At 37.9% G+C, this 13924-nt stretch overlaps 1 protein-coding gene and 1 long non-coding RNA gene across 9 annotated transcripts in view; one reads left to right on the forward strand and one right to left on the reverse strand.

Moving 5' to 3' along the window:
• LOC133657233 (uncharacterized) overlaps window positions 1–13924 on the forward strand; it is a 972718-nt gene that overhangs the window by 524339 nt on the left and 434455 nt on the right. The gene's annotated exons all lie outside the window — the stretch shown is intronic.
• dst (dystonin) overlaps window positions 1–13924 on the reverse strand; it is a 235001-nt gene that overhangs the window by 4584 nt on the left and 216493 nt on the right. For 2 of the 8 annotated variants that reach the window (XM_062058281.1, XM_062058275.1), the window contains 13 exons: window positions 13543–13686; window positions 13245–13433; window positions 12274–12403; window positions 11924–12087; window positions 10481–10643; window positions 10253–10407; window positions 8947–9021; window positions 8776–8793; window positions 8048–8164; window positions 6149–6266; window positions 3636–3752; window positions 1443–1633; window positions 1186–1296 (listed from right to left, as the gene is read on the reverse strand). In XM_062058281.1, the coding sequence (XP_061914265.1) occupies window positions 1186–1296; window positions 1443–1633; window positions 3636–3752; window positions 6149–6266; window positions 8048–8164; window positions 8776–8793; window positions 8947–9021; window positions 10253–10407; window positions 10481–10643; window positions 11924–12087; window positions 12274–12403; window positions 13245–13433; window positions 13543–13686 (1692 nt within the window). The remainder of the gene's footprint in view (window positions 1–1185; window positions 1297–1442; window positions 1634–3635; window positions 3753–6148; window positions 6267–8047; window positions 8165–8775; window positions 8794–8946; window positions 9022–10252; window positions 10408–10480; window positions 10644–11923; window positions 12088–12273; window positions 12404–13244; window positions 13434–13542; window positions 13687–13924) is intronic. The other 6 variants (XM_062058283.1, XM_062058280.1, XM_062058276.1 and 3 more) reach the window with 5 other exon arrangements.

Raw genomic sequence — 13924 nt, forward strand, 5'->3', positions numbered from 1 at the left:
TTGCTAATATGGTAAATGACTATTCTAGCTGCAAATGTCTGGTTTTTTGGTGCAATATCTACATAGGTGTATAGAGGCCCATTTCCAGCAACTATCACTCCAGTGTTGTAATGGTACAATGTGTTTGCTCATTGGCTCAGAAGGCTAATTGATGATTAGAAAACCCTTGTGCAATCATGTTCACACATCTGAAAACAGTTTAGCTCGTTACAGAAGCTACAAAACTGACCTTCCTTTGAGCAGATTGAGTTTCTGGAGCATCACATTTGTGGGGTCAATTAAACGCTCAAAATGGCCAGAAAAAAAGAACTTTCATCTGAAACTCGACAGTCTATTCTTGTTCTTAGAAATGAAGGCTATTCCACAAAATTGTTTGGGTGACCCCAAACTTTTGAACGGTAGTATATATATATATATACATATATATATATATATATTATTATAATATAATGGATATATAATTATCATCATTGATTACTAAGTTAAAGTACCACTGATAGTCACACACACACTAGGTGTGGTGAAATTATCCTCTGCATATGACCCATCCCCTTGTTCCACCCCCTGGGAGGTGAGGGGAGCAGTGAGCAGCAGCGGTGGCCGCGCTCGGGAATCAGAGTGTGTGAAAGTTCAACTCCTACATTGTTTACTTCCGTGACAACCTCCTTCAAGTGTTTTAATCAATCAGAAATGTCAAGCAGCTGAAAATGCGCCAAACATGGATAATTGTGTACAGAGTGTTTTGCATTTTTCCCATCATCCCTTGTAATGTTTTTAAATGAGTGTAATTTAGATTTGTGTTTTTTGTTGATTGGACGTTTTTTAAATATCCACGAGCAGGTCGTGTTATGTGTGACCATGTTTGTTGACATGTGCTGGCTGATTTTTTTTTTTTTTCCTGCAACATGACTAAGGAAGGTTGTCAGGATTGGGTCATACAAGTAAATGCTTTGCTGTTTAACTAGCAAGTATAATTAATGGTTGAGGTCATTTTGTTGGCCACCAAATGGCGACAAAATGCAGCCATCAGACCCCTGGCTATTTGTATATGATATGAATACGTCGCTTCCCACCGTTGTTTATTGAACTTGTGCCGTCTTGGGGGCCGCCTTTGGCCCGCAGGCTGTAGTTTGGACACCCCTGGTCTAAAAGGAAGGAGCGCTGCACGTCATGTTGGAGAAATACCTCTGAGGACGAACCATGGCTCTCGAAGGAGTCGGATGATTTAATTGGAGTGGAGGGTTTGCTGTTTGTGAGCCATGGCTTATCATAATTGCGGCTTATGTGTTGACACGTCTGGGGAACAATGGCAAATCAACAACACAAACACGGAATGACAACTCAAAAGCTACACGCAATACAAGAAAAAGGAGAACAAAAATGTCAAATGTGATGGAAAAAAATGGATGGCGGATGGCGGCGGGTGCGCTCCCTCCTCTCACCTTGGGAGTGCAGCCGGCTGCCGGGTTGGCGGGGATGGCGCAGCTTTGACTGGACATGGATCTGTTAGGCGACGCCGCCCTGGACGACGGTCGAGAGCGACGGCCTCTGTAGCGGAAACTGGCCATCACTTGCGTGGTGCCTTCAGGGACCATGAACTTCTCTCGCAGCTCCATGTTGGTCCTGCCTTTAGCTGAGATAACACACACACACCAAATTAACATCTGTAATTACTTCTGTCTTCATGTTCTGATGGTGATAACGGTCAAATGAGATAGACACTTGATGGTGATCGTAAAGAAAAATAAAAATGGATGAGACCACAAAAAAAACTACAAATGTCATGCGGTGAACATCTTCTCCCAACAGAGGCCACGCCCACTTCTTGATCGAACAAGAAGCTTCTGCTTTTGAAAGGACACATTCAGGTACACTCACAGGACACTTGATTAGGTACACCCAATCAGTATAACCTCATTGGGATCAATACAATGTGTTCCACCAGGTATCCTATAATTTTGCACATGTACAACTGGTTGTTGGTAAACAAAGCACAGTAAGTTTTGCATTCTTTCTTACATAAATTACTTAATTATTATCATCATCATCTGGTTCTAGTCCAAGGAAGACTTTTTATTTTATTTTTTAATAAAATCATATATATAATATATACATATATATACATATATGTATGTACTTATATGCACACACACATACAGTATATACATGCATACATATATATATACATACAGTATATACATACATATACATATATATAATACATAGTAAATACATCTATATATATATATATATAAATATATATATATATATATATATAAATATATATATATATACCTCAATTTCAAAAGAGAAAGTATTTATTGTACTACATTTTTATTTTTATTTAACGTTTATTACCTCACAACTTGGTTGCTATTTTTAAACATACAACCAAAAACATGTTTTTTTTACAATATTTTCATAATTTGTTTGTATTATTACTATATTGAGCAACAGTAATAGTTGTAATAATAACAATAATACCTATTATTATTATTGTAATTATTATTACTATCACCATTTTTTTATAATAATAATAACAATTAGTAATAATTAGACTAAAAATAATGGTTATGATTATCATTAATAATAATAATAATAATAACAATAGTAGTACATAAATAATAATAAATAATAGTAAGAAATAATTGTATAATTGTTATGAGTATAATAATTGTTATTACTGGTGCTATAAATTGGATATCTATTAAGCTATATATAACTTAATAACAATAACAGCGTATTATGTTATTGTTATAAAAATAATAATAATACATTCTGTGTTATTGTTATTATAATCCTGTAGCCAATTTTATTCTAATAGCTGTAATAATGAAATAATAACAATAGATAACAGCGATATTATAGTATTTTTTTAATGGTTTTTTTTTTAATACGTTTTACCCTCTTACTGATGTATTGCAGTTATGCACCAACATTTTATCTTTGTATTTCATTTTTCATTTATTATTTAAATCCTACATATTTTTTAATATAATTTTACCTTCATGTTATATACTATTTGATTCCTTCTGTCCTTATGCCATATTTATTTACTTTTTTTTCTTCACATAAAGCATGTTAAATGAATTTGGTTATGAAATGGGTTATATCCCCTCTTACACTGGCTGCACAAAATATTTTTGAACAAATGCCTTCCTGGTCGAGTGCAGAGCAAAGAATGGTGCACCTAATGTTGTGACCGGTGAGCGTATGAATGTGTTCATATAGTCTTGCAACACAAACCTGGATGAGTTGCATGCATTTGCACCCGCCTTGACAAAAAACAAACATCAATACGCAACATATTTGCTTTCATTCGTCATGACTTGGAACCCTCCTTAACCTCCCACACACTTTTTTATTGTTTCTTCTTTGTTTGACTCAAGTAAAAGCTGCAAAAGAAGCCCGGCTGAGGACCGCCCGCCACATGCCCATCAAGAAAGAGAGAGAGAGAGAGAGAGAGAGAGAGAGAACGCCCCACAGCAGGTGATGTGATCGCACAAAACAACCACATGCATGAAGATGCCTGAGTCTGACTGTTCACATTGTCGTACAATAGACACACACACATAAAACCAATGAGCCCAACACAAGCGGCACACATTTGGGATGTGCGGGGCGGACAGACATACCACTACTGGTGGGTTCATGGAGCTGGGAGAGAAAGTGTGAGATTTGCCAACCTAGAGGAGACTGAGTAATCGACGAGTTTGATTCCGAGCGCAACATTTTGCTGCCGTGGTGATGAACTAGAAGAAATGTTGGAGCAGGAGGGAAGAAACAAGCAAAGAACATAAGCTGCTGACTTACAGTGCACGTCTGTGTGTGTAATACATGTTACTATTGTTACATTTTGTAGCTTCACATGGTGTTCATACAATACCTTACAACAATGATGTAATTTACAGCAAGTTTACTTTTCTGGTCAAAAGTTCACAGATAAGTAATATTACTTATTGGATTGTCTAGAATGTATTTAGTTTTCTTCATTAGGGGCTTGCAGGTGTCACTGTACATTGGAGGAAAATAAAAACAACAAAAGTGTGCCTAATGTTGTGGCCATTGTGTTATCTTACAGCAAGAGTGTCCAAATTGTTCCTCCCAAGGTGCTCATACTGAAAAGTCAAAGCATGCAGGGGCCATTTTGATAGTATATATTTTTTAAATGCTAATAACATATATATTTTAGGCAAACATTTGTGTCAGCTTAACGACACAGTGTAATATTAAAATTCAAATGTCTGCTTTTTGTCATTAAATGACCTCTTTTTGCTCATTTTTTCTTACAATTTGACTTGTTTTTTTTAATCGACTTTTGCTGCGGTGCAACAAAACTCGAGCTGCAAGCCGCAAATGGCACCTGGGCCACACTTTGGGCACCCCTGTTCTACAGTTTGTTCTGTGTTCTCTTCATAATAAATACAGTAACATAAAATGTATAATAAGATAAGAAAACTACATTGTATGCATTAGGGATGATAAGAGATAGAGCAGGGAGTCTCAAACTGTGGGCTCCATCTAGAGGTACGCCAAATAATACTCTTCAAACACAGTGTTACTGTTCAAACTGTGTGTAATGTTACAGTAAACAACAACGTTAAAGGCCTACTGAAACCCACTACTACCGACCACACGCAGTCTGATAGTTTATATATCAATGATGAAATTTTAACAGGGCAACACATGCCAATACGGCCGAGTTAACTTATAAAGTGCAATTTTAAATTTCCCGGCAAACTTCTGGCTGAAAACGTTTCGATATGATGACATTTGCGCATGACGTCAACGGTTGAAGCGGAAGTATTTGGAGCCCATTGAATCCAATACAAAAAGCTCTGTTTTCATCTCAAAATTCCACAGTATTCTGGACATCTGTGTTGGTGAATCTTTTGCAATTTGTTTAATGAACAATGAAGACTGCAAAGAAGAAAGTTGTAGGTGGGATCGGTTAATTAGCGGCGGACTACAGCAACACAACCAGGAGGACTTTGAGATGGATAGCAGACGCGCTAGCCACCGACCTCACCTTGACTTCCTCCGTCTCAGGGCCGCCGACCGCATCGTGATCGGGTGAAGTCCTTCGTCGTACCGTCGATGGCTGGAACGCAGGTGAGCACGGGTCGTGATGAGCAGATGAGAGCTGACGTAGGTGCAGAGCTAATGTTTTTAGCATAGCTCTGTCGAGGTTCCGTAGCTAAGTTAGCTTCAATGGCGTCGTTAGCAACAGCATTGCTAAGCTTCGCCAAGCTGGAAAGCATTAACCGTGTAGTTACATGTCCAGAGTTTGGTAGTATTGTTGATCTTCTGTCTATCCTTCCAGTCAGGGACTTATTTGTTTTGTTTCTATATGCAGTTAAGCCCGATGCTATCACGTTAGCTCAGTAGCTAAAGTGCTTCACCGATGTATTGTCGTGGAGATAAAAGTCACTGTGAATGTCCATTTTGCGTTCTCGACTCTCATTTTCAAGAGGATATAGTATCCGAGGTGGTTTAATATACAAATCCGTGATCCACAATAGAAAAAGGAGAGAGTGTGGAATCCAATGAGCCCTTGTACCTAAGTTACGGTCAGAGCGAAAAAAGATACGTTCTGCACTGCACGCTAGTCCTTCACTTTCACGTTCCTCATCCACGAATCTTTCATCCTCGCTCAAATTAATGGGGTAATTGTCGCTTTCTCTGTCCGAATCTCTCTCGCTGCTGGTGTAAACAATAGGAAAATGTGAGCAGTCCTTCCTCCGGTGTCATCACGCTACTTCCGGTAGGGGCAAGGCTTTTTTTTATCAGAGACCAAAAGTTGCGAACTTTATCGTCGTTGTTCTATACTAAATCCTTTCAGCAAAAATATGGCAATATCGCGAAATGATCAAGTATGACACATAGAATGGATCTGCTATCCCCGTTTAAATAAAAAAAATTCATTTCAGTAGGCCTTTAAATATACTTTAAATAAACCCTCTGCCTTGTTTTTAATGAATATTCAGGCCTACTGTGTTACTGTATCGTAATGGTGGTACTTGGAGAGCCAAGTGTTTTTTGAGGTGCTATTTGGTGAAAAAAGTTTGAGAAGCACTGAGATAGAGGGTGTGTGTCTGCCTGTAAACACTTTTCACGCAGCCCTGACATTGTGAACTTTCCACCTCACCTCGACAAGGGTCGTTCTTCACCAGGAACTCATCCAAAGCCATCCAGCCGCCGCCCACTCGCACCATCACAGTGCTGCGTAGGATGCGCACCAGGCGAAGCTGCTGAGAGTCTCCGAACTAGAGCGTGGACGCGGAGGAGAGGGGGAAGGGTGTGGGTGGGAAAAAAAAGAGGACAAAGAGGTGTGAATTTGGGAGTGCTTCAACACTGCAGCCTTTAACCTGAGCAACACTGGAAACCAGACTGAGTTGGAGAATCAATATTCAATTTGAATTAGGATCTTTAAACATGCACAGTTTTAGAATGAGTGATTTGTTATTAATTTTAAGTCTCATTTCGTTTGTGTGTTGCAAAGGTCTGACACAAAAGAGCCACACCGACATCAAGTTTTCATTCTCAAAGACACAACTCAGAGGTCAGTCCAACTGATTTTTGGGGCCAGTGTTACTAACTGTATAATTACAGCATTATTACGGTCCATGTTTGAGCAAATACAGGTTGACTGTGCATGCAGGGACCATTTTAAGCCACATGAGGGAGCCGTAATGTTAGAGTTTGCTTTTCTTAGCTGCCATGCTGTCACTACTAGACCAAGAGTTTTCAAAGTGTGGAACAAATAATATAATGCTGATGCTATTTAAGTAAATATTGTGAACACAATTTTTTTAAGACACCTAAATGTACAGTAGATTATGCCACAGGATAACAACATGTTTTATTGACGGTTATCATTATTGTTATAATAATAATTATTATTATATGTTATTGTTAATTATGAAATTACCATGTATACAATAGTAATTAGAAATGGTCTGTAAAGAATGAAATATGTAAAATAAACATTCAAATAAAATAAATATGTACATAACCTTCTATGGACACACCTGGTGTATATTCTGTTTTTGATTGTTATAGTTTTAAATTCATTTTAAGTTGTTGAAAATGTTTAGATTTTTTCTATTTTTTCTCTTTTATTGCTCCAAAACTTTTAATGCATTTTTTTTTTTTAATTTGTACAAATTTTTTACACCTCACTTTTGAAAAATAGGACACATTTTTTGTTTTCCTCATTGAAAATATTTAAGGGCTCTTCTGACAAAAAACATAGAAATATAAAAGTAATAATAATTATAATCTAAAAAAACATCTATTGTTCGTTCAAAAGTGTTTTTATTTGATACTCAAATGAGAAATACCATTTTGGGACCTAATAGAGAAAAATGGAGTTACATTTGTAAGGGCTCAACCAGGAATTCTGGGCCCCATGTAAAACAGTCAAAATGTTTTGATTGGCCCTCTATATTGGTCTCAAGAGTTAAACATAACTGAAGATAGCTTAGCAGGTTTGAAAAAAAAAAAAAAATTCTTCTTTTTCTCAAGCTCAAACAGCCACACTTTGAAAAGCCGTGCCCTCAAGTAAAGCAGCTGTGATGTATGACGGACCAGTTGGACGTGACCATGGTTGTTAGAACATGATTGACACAGGACGATCACAGCTGCATGCTTTCTGTCCAGATCACGATCATACGCGGACACACAGACAGCAACACCTCCTGCAATCCAGCACACTGTTGCACGCTCTACTACTGCAGGACAATCCAAGATGCATTGACACGGATGATGCAGAGCTATAGCACCAAAATGACACACATGAGGAATGGTTCAAACTACCTCTAAAGTGTCTAAATCCATCACAGTGGAACACATAAGCAAACACTGATGACCCTCTGCGCTGAGTGTGCCTGACGCTACCATATCTTATCTGAACAGGGATAATCTTGCAGTCTGTATGATCAATATGACTGAATGCAACTGGTGATTTTTGTGATTAACAGTGATGGAGATTGAGTCATGAATCTGGAGGAAAACAACAAGAAACACTTTAAAAATAACCATTTACCAGAATACAGCTTTCCACAACTGCAACGTGCAGGTGAGGGCTTAGATTTTGATTTTCCCTGTTTGCTATTGTCTCATCGGCGACTACGGAGTCATGTAAGCAGTGAACCAGACCAAACTGTCAAAAGAATTAATTCAATTCATTGTTGGGTGAGACATGAACACAAAGCCACACTGCTCCACTATCCCATCATAATCATCTCCCAATAATGTGACCTGGCATGAAAAAGAGCACATTAAACATGCATTTGTTTGTTTTTTTTGGTTTTAAATAAACTTGGGAGGCCAAATTAAATAAAAAAGAACAAAGCGTCAGCCAATGTTGAGATAAAACATTCCCATGATATTGAAGCGCCCATAGCAAGCACACAAACACTAGTGTTGTCCATAGTGGCCAGCACGTGAAAACCCACTGGAAATGTGGGCTGAAATGTTTTTTAGCATATTAATATTACAATAACTGAAACTCAAAAGTGGACTACGCTACTTTATTAGCAATTTTCTGCCTTTAATCATTGAATAATTGATTATTTTGAGCTGGAATAGATAACAGTACTATGAATGGTGGATTGACTACAATCACCACATGTATTTTCCATACTTCTGAGTTCCAGTATGCAACCATCAGCCAAAGAACTGAACAGAATGTTAATTAGAAATGCATATATTAAAAAAGCCATTTCTTAATAGAATATAAGCAGAGAGAAGGAAGAGGACATTCATATGTACCTGGTTTCCAAGGTAAAACTGATGGTGTGGAGAACAATCACAAAAAAATGCATGTTAACATTAGACATTATAATCAACGCTCCCAATCCGACCTTCAAAAACTTCCGATGAACGTTAAATGTCTTCTATAATTATTGTATGTTATATGTATGTTTGTGTAGTTTTGCTCACCCTGTACTTGTTGGCACCAATTTGCTCCACTTGGAAGCGTTTGGGGCATTTGCATTTGGCCACTTGGCGTGTCACCTACAAAAAAAACCACAAAAAATATTCATTTAAGAAGGTTCTTTGAGGTGGAACACAATGCATTGTAGGCAAGTGAGGCAGTGTCCATCTCCAGCAGAGGGCACTGTGGCGAAAAAACTTTCTTTCCAATATGTACAATATTAGGGCTACAACAATTCATTTGGTTTTACTTGTTTATTGTTGCTTATATTAATGTAACTAATAAAGATTGATAACATGGAGTGCCCGGAACTTTAGTTTCTGTACTGCATGAGAGCAATGGTGTGTGGGTGTCGTGATGTGTGTGGCAGCGAACAGCGGTAAGTGTTTTTTTTTGTATTACTTATATGAATGCACACATGCAAAAGATGCAATTTCATTATTGATGAATTGCATTTATTAGGAAAAAAAGGAAGAAAGGTTATGGCAAGCAGAAACATATTTGTTTATTTAAAAAATATGTGTTGAGACTATTAAATGTAATGTAAACAATAATTGATAGCTGCAGCCCTATACTAAATATTGACAGTCGTCCATCACTTCACCACAGCGCTGATTTTTTTTCAAAGCAAGGTCTACAACATTGTTGTCCTAAATTAGGCATTTCAAACATACAAATTGTTAAATGAACTGAAAATATTAATACTATAGTAGTATTTGCCACTATATGAGACCAAACCATTCAGAGCACGCAGTTCAGTATTGTGGCCACTGATTGGCTCAGCCTCCAGCAGCATTACTATATTGGATTAAAAAGAGTGTAAAGGTGACTCGAGGGTGTTATTTCATGTATAACAGGCTCTCTTAAAGTATTTAAAAGGTAGTAAACAGTTTTTATGCTGTAAATATCATATTTGATATATAATGAATAATTCCTGCTTTGCGGAAATGTATTCATCGCGGTCATGTCTGGAATCTATTAACAGCAATAAATGAGGGATCACTGTTCTAAAATAATTAATAGCTGCTGCCCTATACTAAATATTTACTTTGATATGGATCGAACTGTGAAATATGTACACATAAACATGTTTTCTATTTTTTTAAAGTACTTGTCCAAGAGTAATTCAGTGTTTCTGTTCCTGCCAGCTGTCATTGTCCTTTTACTGTTGTTTGAGGCAGCTACGTTGCCAAGGAAACGCATAGTTTGCATGAAATCTGCATTACAACAGAAGTCAATGAGAAATGACAAGGGAATATAATTTTTGTATCATCCATTCATATAGAATTAAAGCAGGAAAGTAGTTCATACCTCATCTTCAATCTTGTCTGCATCTGTCAGAGGTTTGTAGGCCTCCTTGTTGGGATGAAGAGCTGCCACAAACTCGTAGTAGTCGATATAGCCGTCACCGTCCCGGTCAAAAATGTCCGCCACAGCGCTCATCTCCAATCGACTGGTTGGGAACTCTGAGGAGCGGTCACACTCCCGTGTTAAAAACAGAATTCAGCTGGATTGAGTTTGTTCAGCGAGTAAACTTACTGGAGGAGAGGATGCCCTCGATGAATTCCTGTCTCGTCACTTTGCCGTCCTGATCTTTGTCGATGCGCCGGAAGAAGTCCATGACGCGAGATTTTTTGTGGTTCATCCAGCGCATGTAGCGCTTCCGCCACACGTCGAAGTCAAAGTTGGCAAACTCTTTCAGCTGGACAGAAAGAAGAAATGTGTGAGAACATTTGGCCACAATAAATTTTGCACGTATAAGGATTCGCCTTATGATATTATAACAACATTTTCTATGCATTTGAATATTCAAATGTTTTAATTTCTACTGTAAAAAAATCGGCTAATAGATGGTTTTTACAGCACAGGGGTTTTTGCAACATATTCATGTAAATGGAAAAACAATAGGTTTTTACACTAACATTTTGGCAAGTGAGCTTCTAGTTTTTTACTCTAAAATCTGCAGTTTTTGTTTTTACAGTATATTACAGTAAATGGAAAACAGCAACATGTTTTTTCACAGTGCAAAAAAATGCTAACTCAAAAAACAGTGGAACAGTTTTTCCATTTACTTTAATATTCTGTAAAAAACAGTGTTAATTTGACGGTAAAAATTAGTCACCAGAATTTTACCTTAAAATCTAAAAAATATTTTACCGTCAAGTAATTTTTACAGTGTACAAATTGATGGATAGGGTCAAGCAAATATTAATTTTTGAAATGTAAAATAATATATAATTGGTTGAATTATTAGATCATATTCAAGTTCGGAAGATACGCAATTGCATGCAGTACATGTATTTTTTTCTGTCAAAATAGAGAGAGCAAATACTTTTAGTAATAAAAGAATATGTACTACATTGATGTATATTATTTTACAGGCTTTCACAGGCCAGATCTGTCCTCCGGCTATGAGTTTGGCACCTGCCGTCTAAAGCAGGGGTCTTCAACTTTTTCCAGGCCTAAACTGATGGAGAGTTCGAGTGAGGATTCCCTACTTACAGTACATATCGTATAGAATTGTGCTTTAAATTAAACTGGTCCTAAAGGTTCCTTGTAATTGTGCAATACTAAGGTATTTAAATAATACGGTACACAGTAGTCCCGCTAATAGTTAGCTGGCAACGAGTGTGTTAATCGCTAGCCGACAACTATCTCGCCTATTCCTAGTTGCCAGCTTGCGCCGGTAATCGTGAGCTGTCTTAAATGCTAACATGAAGATAATAATACAATATTTCATTCATGTTTTTGTTTTAAACTTGCAAGGTAGAGTGAGTAGGGTGGCCATGCCAATTCTAAACTACACGACAGTGTGTTGGATCAATGTTCAAAATTGTGGGGAGAATATAAAAATATATACATTAAAAAAGTCTAATCAACCAAACATTTCTCCACCCCTTTGCAGTGCCTATGTGGGCCCCATTGGGGTCGCGGACCACGTTTAAGACCTCTGAGCTAAAGCATGACATTGACCATGGTTACCTCCTCCAATCTGTCCAAAGCATCGTTGAGTTTCCTCCTCCTGTCCAGAGCCAGCAGCCACACGTGCTGCCACTTACTGACCAGCAGGTTCACCCGCGGGTTTTTGGTTTCGACTGGAGCTTGTGTCGCTGACGCATACATGGTTTGTGTTGGAGAACGTTTTCCTGGAGGAGACAAAGACAAAAAAAACCTCTTAAGTGTGCAGGAAATGTTTTATAATAAGTCAGAAATGACATCACTCCAGGTGCCGAAGTGGACACAGTGAGGATGTTGAGTCACTCAGTAGTGACTCATCACTTGCCAGATGGCTCAGGATTTTGCTTCGTAAGGTTTAATTGTGGGCTACATACTTCCAGATCTTCCTTTGTCCAGCACGGGGATCTGAGAGTGGATTTGAGGTTCCACAGCAGCCTTCCTCTTGTGTGTTTTTGTGATCTTGTCTACATCTGGTTGCTTCCTGGTCATTTCCTCCATGAAGGCCTGCAGGGCAACGCAACAAGAATGTTTATAGTTAAGTTAGGTTTAACATTTTTTTATTTTTTTTTTACAAATTTACATACTATATAAGACCTTTTTTTCAAGACACATTTGGAAAATTATTTTCAAAACAAAATCAACGACTTTTTGCTCCAATCACATTTTAAATATCAGTATCCATATCCTTTCTTATTTGGTTACTATTTACGTAAAATTAGCATCATAACTCCTCCACTGCTAACTTGCCAAGCATTTTAGGCCTCATATATCAAGGTCACTGTTGTGTGGGAGTGACAGGTAGAAAAGCTGTGAATCACTTTGGCACCACATATTAGTTTACATATATACATGACTATGTCTCAACTAAACAAATAAGACAACTTGCCTTTGACTTATTTTTTTGTGGAAAAACATAAATTTATATGTGGGTCACTACGGTAATTGTTGTTTGATATGCTAGCTAGCAGGACTACCATGACATTATGGGCGGGGCTTTAGTCAAGTAAAAACATGTGTTTAGCTGCATTTTTGGCAGGGCATTTTGCATATAATATACAATCCCTATGCACATCTTTTTTTTGTGTGCATTCTAAATAGTAAAACAAATATTTAAAAAAAATGCTAGTGACAGGCTGCTACCAATGCAGGTAATGGGGATACGATGTATTTCGCTTATAACATCGGTTTTCATGATTTAGAGCGCAAAAAAAAGAAAAGACGTGTGTTCTTGTCTTACATAAAGATTGTAAAAGATGGGCAAAATACCAAAAAAGTGCAGTTCGTCTTTAAGCTCTTAATATGAAAATGCTAACTACAAACGTAATAAACGGAAGGTTTCCCTTACTTGGTGTTCTGCTATAAGGCTTTTGATTTCTTGGATCTCCTGTGGCAGGGTTTCCTTGTCTTTGTCACTCAGGTTGGACTCAGCCCACTGCAGCCAAGTCAGCAGATTCTCCAGCAGATCCTGAGTGGCTAACAACTCACTTAAAGCTGCAGCCAGTCGCTGCTGGTGCTGCCTGGCCCAGGCTTGCACCTGGGATAAAAAAGAATGGAGGTAATGACTCAGAATCCCTCTAACATCAAACACGTCATCAAATGAAGACAATTGTTTGTATAGGACATCATTATAGACCAGCATTTACCTCTTCAAACCGGGCTTTAATGATTGTGTTCCAGTGTTTGATGGTTGTGATGGAGTCAGGATGGCAGATGTTCAGAATAGCCTCGCCCATACCGGTGGCTTTATTCAGAGCCGCTCGCTTGTCCTCCAGGTTCTTCATGAACTCCTTCAATGAAAACAGACACCACTTGAAATATGCAACATAAGTCATTTTAATTATTGCACACATATAACAGCATACAAGAGAACTACTGCCATAGAAAATCCAAAAGCTAAGCAGAGCTGTTGGATGCACAGACTGTCATATGTCATTATATCACCTCTTAGGTACAAAAGGACAAAACAGTGAATTGTTTGCCATTCCTGTTGGCAGGGGCGCCGCTAGGGATTTTGGGCCCCATGAA

The sequence above is a fragment of the Entelurus aequoreus genome, linkage group LG09 (assembly GCF_033978785.1).
Source record: "Entelurus aequoreus isolate RoL-2023_Sb linkage group LG09, RoL_Eaeq_v1.1, whole genome shotgun sequence".
Taxonomy (NCBI): domain Eukaryota; kingdom Metazoa; phylum Chordata; class Actinopteri; order Syngnathiformes; family Syngnathidae; genus Entelurus; species Entelurus aequoreus.